General features: G+C 37.1%; 1 protein-coding gene across 1 annotated transcript in view; it reads left to right on the top strand.

The window, feature by feature from the left end:
• The first annotated feature begins 119 nt into the window (after positions 1–119).
• susd6 (sushi domain containing 6) overlaps positions 120–10,683 on the top strand; it is a 28,543-nt gene continuing 17,979 nt past the window's right edge. The window contains exons 1-2 of the mRNA XM_015350873.2: positions 120–355; positions 7,283–7,442. Of these exons, the coding sequence (XP_015206359.1) occupies positions 7,322–7,442 (121 nt within the window). The 5' untranslated portion in view covers positions 120–355; positions 7,283–7,321. The remainder of the gene's footprint in view (positions 356–7,282; positions 7,443–10,683) is intronic.

The following is a 10,683-nucleotide window of genomic DNA, read 5'->3' as shown; positions in this document are numbered from 1 at the left end:
ACGACAGCATCTGGGCTACCAGCTGATCTGTCAAGTGTTGCTAAGAGACCTGACGTTGCGCGCGCACTCCCCCAGCCTCCAACCTCTTTGCCTGCAGGCCCTTGTCAGTTCCCATGGAGACTGGGCGAGAGCGAGGCAGCTGCTGTGGTTAGATAAATGCAGGGTGTCCATTTCCGCTATTGCATTTTGCCTATGATTCCACTTACGGAGGCGGAGGAGAAAGATAACGACTTATTCCGGGTTTGTTACCTTGAAAACGGGGCGAAAGGGTAATTCTCTCTTTCTCATACATTCGGGGTATATGTCCCGGCGGTGAGTGAGAAGAGGGGTGGCCCTGAGGCTTTGCGGTGTGTTGGTAAGTGAATAAAAAGCCTTTTTCTTTTTTCGGTGTCTCGCTAGTCGAGCTATTTGTTGTTGTTCCTGTTTCAGGCCTGTCTGTCTCGGCGCCCGTGAGGAGTGAATATTATACCCTACCATCAGACTGGAGTCGGAGTATGTGACAAGAAAGACGTATATCAGAAATCTAACATGTCGGTCTTTGGTTACATGAAAACGAGGATGTGGTATCTTTAACCGCATTAAGTGAAGTGATCTCCGTATTACCCATCCACAGTTGCTTTTTCATGTTTTTAATAGTATTGGAATTAGTATTTTCCCCCTTGCACTATATCCTCTATACCTCTGTTTTATGCTGATGTGTATAATTTAGTACCCAGGTTTTTGTGTCTTGACAGTCCATCCTCACGCGTCTTTTTGTAGCATCTCCTGCTCGTGTGCCGCAACTGATTACTGCTTTTAAATCGCTTAGAGCTTAATAGTACTCTTGCTCTTTAGTTCAAAGCCAGCTATACTTGTGAAAAGTTAAATGCTGGTGGTTTTATGCTGCAGTTTGTAAATCATTGCTTTTGAACAGTAAGTGGTTGTGCTGTCCTACCACCTCGGGACTCGTATTTATAGTCAGGCTGTCAGTGTTAAAACAGACTGTTCAGCCCCTTTAAGAAATTACACAATACATTTTTTTACTTTATTTTTCTATACAAATTCGCAATAGTATTATTGCTGATGATGTTCACCTTTATATTTTTCTCTATTTTCGCTCACTGAACATTTTCAAGCGTTTGTTTCCTGTTCAGGCTGATGTGTATTAATATAACTTATCTACCAACCCACAGTAGATGAACACAGGCTGAAATCGAGCATCTGTTGCAGTATGCTATGTAGTTTTGTCTTGTAGTACTTCCATTGATCGGCTGTAGCTACAATCTTTTGGAACGTAAGTGTAGTTTAAATTTGGTCTGAAATGCTTGTGAGCGTTTTAACTGCCTATGTAGAATCCGGTTTACAAAAATAAATGTATCCGGCTTAAAGAAATAAAGAAATATCACTTGCCAAATATACAGTGCAGAGTGGGATATTTTAACTGAATTATGTATATCGTGATTGAAATTTACTAAGGCACAAAATGAAAGTATATAGTTGTATGCTCATCTCATTCTAGTTGATTTACAATTAATGTTTTTTAAGTAATATGATGGAGATTTGTGTGTTTTATGGTTCATGTTGCAATTTGATTTTGTTGGAAAAAGAATCCTCTGAGTGAAACATCCTTTCCATATTGTTCCCTACACCGTAATGCCAGAAACGCAGATTGTTGAACAGAATTTCAGTTTTTAATGATCTCCTGTAATGTGCTTTTGCTGGAAAGTCAAATGCACCAAAATCCTTTTCAAAATATTCAGTGAGACTTTGGCTTCCAGAAGGTCCATCCATTAAAATCTAGTGTATTAAATGCACTATGTGCCAGATAGGAAGGAGTAAACCAGTTCAATTCCATGCTGTTCCTATATCGGACTAGGGTGGATTTCCAAGGGCTTGATACTTTCATGCATTATGAGCTTGTGCTGCATTAAATATTATGCTGTGTTAGCCCTGTGTCCCAGAAGGCTGGCAAAATGATATACCCATTTACTATGTGCTGAAGACTAGAGTGCCTGTTCTGGAGGCCAAGTGATTATTGCCCTCACCTCTATCTGGGTACCCTGAAGGATGTAGGGGTAAATTGTTTTCTATAGCCTCCTATCATTTGTAACCTTTCTTGTATTATTACTATCCAAATACCGTACCGTGATGATGTGCAGTTCGAAATCAACTTCTATAAAATTCCAGAACTATTAGTACAGACAGTATATGCTTACCTGCTATACAAAGGTGCTGGGGAAAGGTCAACCATTGCTTGCATTATGATCATGTTCTCTAGACTGCTGCAGACAGTTTTATTCAAAGCGATCAGTTATGGTTTGCGTATCAGGATCTAAATACTACCACTTTGTTAGAGCTGAAGAACCATCTTGTCATGCATTAAGGCCAGCTATTGGCCTCTTTTCAACTGCAAATGACCATAGACTTGAGAAGTGAGCTAAAGCTACCCTAGCATATTATGAACTCTACAGTGACAGCAGACATTGTACTACTATTGGAGACAATGGTACATTTAGTTAAACTGGTGCTGAGATGATTGCTCGGAAGAAGCTGATAAGATTAATGGTTAAAGATTACTTTTACAAGGCCTGTGGTATATTGGGCATCACAGAGACAATGGTTGAAAAGCCTTCAAAGTCCTAAATAAGGACAGTCTTTGGGTGTCTGTTCAATGCAGCTTGGACACAACCTTTGGCCTTTCAACTTCAGACTCAAAACACCCTTTGACCCCTTGTGACATAATGGATGATGACCACGAGCACTGAGACAGGTATAGTTTCGACTTTGATGGATAACTCATTCAAGTTTAGATTCAATATATTGTCATATTTATTGTACGGATTCAATATATATGATGAAGATGGCTTTAATGTCCAGCATGAAAGCCTTAGAGCTATTGTACTACTAAAATTCCAAATTTGTCTAAAAGCTCCTTTGGGGTTTTTAAACTGCAGTTTAATATTGCTGTAGTTGGGTATGGTTGCATTTTTTTTCATTGCTTTTTGTTTAATTGATTGTCCTATTTTAAGGCATAATTGAGAATTTTTGAAATGAGCAAAATCAGATGCAATCCTAGCCACCAGGTGTAGTTTAGGGGATTAAAGGCAGAGTGCCTCCAAAGTTTGAGGTTCTGAAAAGCTTTTGGCTACTTTGAGACTTTAGGACAGCACCTCAGGTTACTTGTCTGGAGGGTAAAACAACGAAGGCAACCCTGCAGAGTTAATGTGATATAATACACTGCAACAAAGGGGCTTTCTTCACTGTTTCACTGCCCTCTTATTCCATAATGCCACAGGGCAGAATTGGCTCCACATAAGCCTGAAGCATTAGCTCAGCCCTCTCAGATGGCAATCTCTTAGCATCTGTTAGCTGCTAAACGGATTCTTTCTGTTTGTAGCCACTGACTCTCATTCCTCATTCCCTTTGAGTTCTGTAATGCCAAATGCTGCTTGGACAATCTGGGACTGGTACACATTTTAGCTTCAGTGTAAATTTATTGTAATTCAAAATGTTTTTTTTTTAACTTTGCCCCATTTGAAAGCTCTTGTTGCCTTGTAGCCTTGGTGTTTTGGGGGCTATATTGGCCTTTTGAGGGCAGAAGCTAGAGTCAGGCAAGAGTTAATCTAAGCAGAAACCTATTGGGTCATGTGATGTATTCCCTGGAACCAAAACAAGGAAGTGGCAGCTGCCTTTGTGTCATTCCAGAGCTGGGTGTGGAACTGTTTCTCCTGTGGAACAAATTGTCTGTGAAGAGTTTCACACACTGACAAAACAAATACTACACTCTGTATCAAAGGACTCCCAGATGGCCAAACAGTTGATTAGAAGTTTCTTTGAGTGGGATTCTTTAATTCTGAAATCCATAGAAATGCAAGCACTTATCTAAGAAAATATTAAGGCTGGGCTTCTGATCCTCATATTGGTTTGAAGAACTATCTCTGTCAACATATTCTTAGGGAAACCTTGGCCCTCATGGGGACATTTGTTTTGAAGATCAGCATTTTAGACTTCCTTGGGTTTAATCTTCTGACAGAGTTATAGGTGTATTGTTATTTCCACGTGGCCCGACACTAGGCTTTGTTTTAATTGAATGAAGATATGATGTTGTATTATTTAGTTATATTGTTACAGTGTCCTGTTAAATTACACAGAGGTAGTTGAGAAATGTAGTGATCTTTGCTGTTATAATCCTTACGGTTCCTAACAAAGACTTCTTAGTTGACCAAGGGCGTTAATCACTTAAACACATGTTGAGACTTTTCTGCTAGTCTAAACTCTTTTATTAAGAAATTTATAAGCATGTATGTATAGCCTAAACAGAAATTAGTCTAGACCAGCATACCACTTTCTTGTATTTTTTTTTAAACCCCCATAATGAAGGTGTTTATTTGATTAACTAATCTGGTTAATGCAAAAACACTTATGATTCTGTTCACTTACTTCTAATAAGGAATTCTGCCCGGTAGCTATGCCTCTACTTTGATTTCTTTAGCTCAGCATTGTTTTTACATCTTATCATTAGTACACACTGACTATCCGTTCAATACAGACTAAGCCTGGACTATGAATTGATGGTTATCCTATAAATATTCCTTTGCTTCATAAAATTGTTTTTTTTCCATTGTTGGCTCTTTTACAAAGCAACTATGATGGTCCTTGGAATTCTTAAAAAATGATTGCACTACTCTCGATATTGGATGATATAGTAACTTAGGTCTGAAAGTCTTGTCTTGGAGAATCTCTGTTTTTGTCCCATTTATCACCTTCTTGCCTGATCTCGAAAGCTAAGCAAGAGTGACCCTGGTCAGTGCTTCAAGGCAAACTAGATTACTGCTATAAGTGGTGTTACTTGGAATTTCCCAGCTAATATCCTGGAGTAACGACTGGAGACATTGTAGCACAGTAGCCACAGTGCTTTAGATGCTGCACTTACTGAGGGCTTGAGTATTTTGTCATTAAATATGTTGTAGAACTTCTTAGTGTAGGAATGTTAACCCTAGCTTCTTAGCTAAAGTTTCACACTGGGTTTTTATAATCTGACTTCTTAAAAAAATGTTCTTCCTTTTCTGCTCTGTATTGCCTGGGTGGGTGCTGCACTTCAGTATTGGATAGAATGAGTCACTCTTATGTATATATACAGTAGACTGCTTTGGGATGAAAAGCTTTTTTTACGTTCAAGGAAATTATTCATTTTCTCACAGCTTTTTTTACACACAATCATAATGGCATAATCAACCTACGTTGGGCTTTTTACGAGTTTCACAGCACCTCAAGTTATTATGAAATATCAGGTGTATGAAGTATAAAACACAACAGTACCTGCTTCCACTGCCATTCTCCTGCTACACTATAGATAACTTGGCAAGTCCAATGTTACCACACACGGCACACCGTGTTGAACTGTTTACTATCTCCTACCCAACGGAGGCTTTTTCATATTTTAAAGGTGTTGCGTGATATAGTCGAGGAAGCGTTATAGTGTATTTGTGGACTGAAAGTCCTCAAGTCAGACAAATGTAGCTGATTAAAAGGAGTACTAAATATTCTGTTGTGATAAGACAATGTTAATACGGATTAACTAAGCAACATGAAAAAGTCACAATGTTTGTATACAGTATATATTAAGAAGTGGAGTGCAATATGATGTTGATTTCATTATATCCTTTTTCTACAGGGTTATATACATCTACAGGTGGTCAATATTCAAATAATTTTAATGGAACAGATTGTAAAAAAAAAAGGTTATTTTGAATCATTAGCTGGCACTTAAGTACATACATTTTTTTATGGTTTTCCAGCACATTGTAGAAGTTTGCCATGTTAGCTACACCAAAGAAACTGCAAATGGTACACAGGCAGACTTACTGTATTTAAGAATGCTATGGCTGAAGTTAGAAAACAGCAGTTGACTCTGGGGAGCAGAGGGTGGGGGTATAATTTAACAGTGTTGCCAAAGAATGGGTTTTTTTTGCAAACATTTTCCTGTTGTGGAACAAAAAGGGCAAACTGTTGTCTCATTTCCTCTAAACCTTAGTCTGGCCAATAAATACTTCTTTGATTGGCCTTTGTTCCAAAATGTACAAAGAAACATGGTAAGTATTTAGTGTGATTTCATGTGTTCTTGCAAGGGCTGATAAATTGTCTGTTTATGGTCGCTGGTTTCCTTTCTATGATTCAGATATTTTTTTCCCCCTCTTGGAATTTTGTTGTACTTGCATTGCTAAATACTAAGGCATCTGGTACAAAAGTGATTCAGCTTTCATGCAATTAATAAATAAGAAAATTGAATTATGCTCAGTTGAGCTTCCTTAAATTATTGTTTTTTTCCAGTATGATTGTTCTCTTTATCCAATGGAATAGCTTGGGTCTTAGCGGCTCATTTTCTGTGTTATTCTCCTTTTAATTTTAAAATATACAAATATAAATATAGAAAATATTTTAACATAAACTCATTGTCATGGTGAGATGGCTTTTTTTTATTTTGACCATGCTCCTACCATTGCAAGGTTAATAAATGGCAATCTTAAAATGTAGTTTTTCAGGCGATTGTGGGAGGCATCTAAGTTACCAAACGTTTTTAAAATAGCAAAAAGCCACGTAAGTTTAATAAACAACTTGTATTGCAAATAAAAAGTATAATTGCTATAAAGCATGCTAGAAAAATAGGTATTTGTTAATATTCTATATTAAGTAGTATACAGTAGGTTAATGGAGAGTATCATAGAGCAAACCTTTTGTCAAGAGTCATGCTTGGAGTAGATCTCGTGCTGTTTCACCTGGTTTGTATGCGTCTCTGAAACTTCAGATTTAAGAATGTAATTTTAGAACCTTTTATTTATGCTGCCACCCAATACATACACATAGTACTGTATATGCGCATACTGCAACTATTTAGGAGATTCTATCTTGCGTTAAGATTTCTAATTACTTTCTGTGACCTTGTTTTGTTGTTTAATTGATGTTGCACCAAAATATATAAATATGTATACAGTTGAACCTAGACACACTAAGGATTAAAAAAAAACAACTTGAAATTGTTGAGATTGTATGTGATTGTTTTTGAAGTCATATTGCATGCATTTACATTTCCTGGATAGCTTTGTACCTTATGTTTTCTGAAGGTGTTTTTTTTAATGTATTAATTGTTACAGATGGAAGACCATTTGACCCATGTAGCTATTTTAATAGCTTAAGTGAAAGTGATCTAAGGAGGTAGTGGGAGATGTTAGATGTGCTATTTCCATTGTAGACGTTTTGCTTCTGGTTTCTGTGTGTAGACTTAAGTGTGTCTCATTCTTCACAGGTTTAGCCTGAAAGGTTCCTGCTTTGCAGTCAGAAAAAGATGTGCAATGGAATGGTAGCACCTAAGACAAGAGCCCTCATCCCTCTCCCTCCTGTTAATGACGGAATCCCACTAGCTCTGCTGCTGCTTCTTGCCTTTGTCTCCCAAGGGCTGGCATCAGGTAAGAAGAAACACTTTGCACAGCATTACTCACTTTGTCTGGTTTCTCACTCCCACGGCTGTAGCCTACTTTTGTTCTAGCTGTCAGTACTAAAAGGAACTGTGAAAGAAACATATTTTACAACCTACACCCCACACTCGCAACTCGCACTCACAGGGATATTTGCTGTCTTTTCAGGTAAGAAAAGCTGAAGTGAAACCTGTACTTTTGAGTTTCTTTCATAGGTTGAAATCTGATTAATTTGTTCTGTAAAGGAAGGGATGCCTGGGAAAAAAAAATCTAACAAAAGTAAAGATGATCAGTAGCATTTTTTACTTAAGTAAATAGGTGTTTTTTTCCTGTGGAAGGATAACTGTAGTTGGATGATTGCATTTCAGGTTTCTTTTTATTAAAATGTACAGGATTTATCTAGAATTTGTAGTACTGTAGATGAGTCTATGAATTCTGATGATTCTGATACAGCTATGGATAGAAGTTTTTTCACTAATACTAAGGCTACTTAGTGATTGCTTTCACTATTACTAATTTTAATCTAGCGGATGTGAGTGATTTGCTTATTTTTATTTTAGAATGCTGTTTCAGTGGTTTGAATGAAAAACCTGTTCATTTTATACCTTGTCAGAAACTGAAAGTCTTTAGGGTTAATATTCTTTGGTGCAATATATTATCCAAAACAGTCCATGATGTATTATTCTTCCTGTACAGCACATTGCTTTGATTAAGGTAATTTGAACAAAAACATTACAGCTGTATTCTGGAGCAGAATGAGGAAGCAGACACGTTTCCCAAAAAGGAATTTTAGCACTCCATATTTCCCGAGTTTCAGTGTGCTGCCTGTGTTTATTTAGTTGTATTACTCACAATAAATTTAACCATTCATTGTGGTTTTCAACATATTTCTTATATTACTCATACCCAGGTATTGCAAAAGTAAGATTCAGTACATGGGGTATACCTGTGCTTGAAATAGGTTAAGTATTTTTTTTTTCTTTCTGCCTAGGATGTTCATGTTAAAACACACGCTCACCAGATCTGAACCCAATTGAGTATTTAAGGGCTAATCTGGAAGAACTATTTCCGTCATGAGCTGATAGATACCCCCCCCCCGTGCATAATTTCAGATGCTGGTAGACCCTGTGCTATGGTGCATAAAGGCATACATGGACTGGTTGCTCATGGTGGCCTCGTGCCCTGTTAAGTGACTTTACATCAGGGTTTGGTTCTGGAAATGTGGCACCTGAATTCTAAAACAGGCACATGTTAGGATCTCTTTGCATCAACATGCAAGTGCAAGAAAAGGCAGTGTCTAACATGATTTATTGACCCTTGACCTTGAAACTGGAGCACTCCTTCTTAACAGACTGTGTGCCAGGAGGGCCCATCTGCTGCCCGTCAGTGTCAGGTTACACAGGAAGTGAAAAGCTAAAGAACATAAGAAGGGAAGCAGAGAACAGGATGTGGGGATGCAATCAATCACTGAATTCAAGTAAAAAATAACAAGGCAGCTGTTTTTGCTCTCACACTTGCTTTAACTTGGACAAAGTTTTTGCAACTGTCTAATGTAAGCCCTGTTTAACAGGAAACCTGCTCGACGTCCAATTTATGAAGGATTTTAAGGTGTTAACTATTTTATTATTCATTTTCCCATGTATTTTAATTAAGTAATTACTTTCCAAGGATGGAATAATTTTTTGGAGTGTGTTATACAGTTTGCAAACTTACTTCTAAAGCTGTTAGAAACGTAGAACTTAATTCTACTGCCTGACAAAACTAACATCATTAGGGCTTCTCCTTTTTTTTAAATCTGAGCCCAATAGTTAAGCAAATTCCTTAAAATGTGCTTTTGCTTTTCATATAACATAATGAAGCATCAAGGTATTGTGATGAATTTAAAATCAAAAACAGTTTTTTATTGGTCATTTTGTCTCTTCTTTTTTTGAACTTTTGAAGCAAACGAGCCAAAGAAAAGGATTTCATTTTCATTTAATTTGAAAATGGATTTCAAGTCTTTATCAAGAGTGACATAAATGATCGAACAACTACTTTTTATAGTTGATTGTTAAATTTATACAGGTATACCTAATCAATTACAATTATTCTAAGTAACCTTGTTCCAATACTATATCCTATTAACTATATAGCTATATAGCCTTTGTTGCTGGATCATTGGGTTTATATATTTTTTTTCTTTCTCCCAGCTTTTTCTTTCACAATGTATGCACTTATGTTCAAAATGTAATGTTTTAAATCAAGTGAGATTGTATGGCAGTTCTCCAAGCCTGTAATCAGAAGATGGCATCATAATGAATAGCCACCCACAAAGTGACTTGTTAATTTATTCCATTAAACCGCCATTCTCTCTCTTAAATTGCATCTTATCTTTGTGAATGTTCTTCTGCTTAATCTATAGTTAATTCTTCTGATTGAGGCTCTTTGTGCAGAGTACAACCTAGCTTTTGCAGACAAATCTTTGTCTGCTGAATTATTAACCAGTTGTTGATTTTCTAAAAGCATTATATTGCTTATATCCTTGTTTCAGAATCATTACCCAAAGATTTTGGACAATTCCTACATATCTGTCTAAAAAAATGATGCTAGTGAATAGTCAGGTTTCAAATTGGAATTTATAAGAGCAGGGAATACATGTACCTGCAAATAAATAGTGCTTTTAAATGCATCTATTTTAGGGCACTAATGACATTGAAATATAAAAGGAAATGAACTATAATCATTACTTAATAGATCTGAATTGAGATAAGAATAATGTTACTAATATTATTATACTGAGGATGAAATACATGGGTAAAACTGGTTTTAGTTTCACATTTGTGTTCAACATGGGGTCTGTACAGAACACTAGATGGTGGATACGGTCTTCTCTTTGCACCTGGTCAGGGGTTTGCCTGTATTCTGGTCTCTGAGCCCTAGATGCCATATTATCTGCTCTCATCCCAAAAATGTCCAATTGCGCTCAATTCTGGCAAGTAGGGCATCTGTGGAATAACTGTCATATTCTCAAATTGCAGGAAGGCTGTTGCAGCAGCAGTGTGTTGCCCTGCTGGAATGTTGTAAGGGGAGGAGGACCTCAGTATTTGATTTGCTCATTTTAAGTTGTTGCTGCAGCTTACCAGTGACGTGGATGAAAAGATGGTAGTTCATTTCTTGCTAGGCAGGGATGTCTTGCTTTCTTCGTAAGTGATGTCTTTCACCACTTACAGAGTGATGTGTTTGGCCATTCCAG

This window comes from Lepisosteus oculatus, chromosome 8 (genome assembly GCF_040954835.1).
Source record: "Lepisosteus oculatus isolate fLepOcu1 chromosome 8, fLepOcu1.hap2, whole genome shotgun sequence".
In the NCBI taxonomy this organism is placed as follows: domain Eukaryota; kingdom Metazoa; phylum Chordata; class Actinopteri; order Semionotiformes; family Lepisosteidae; genus Lepisosteus; species Lepisosteus oculatus.
This window is presented reverse-complemented; position numbering and strand designations above follow the sequence as displayed.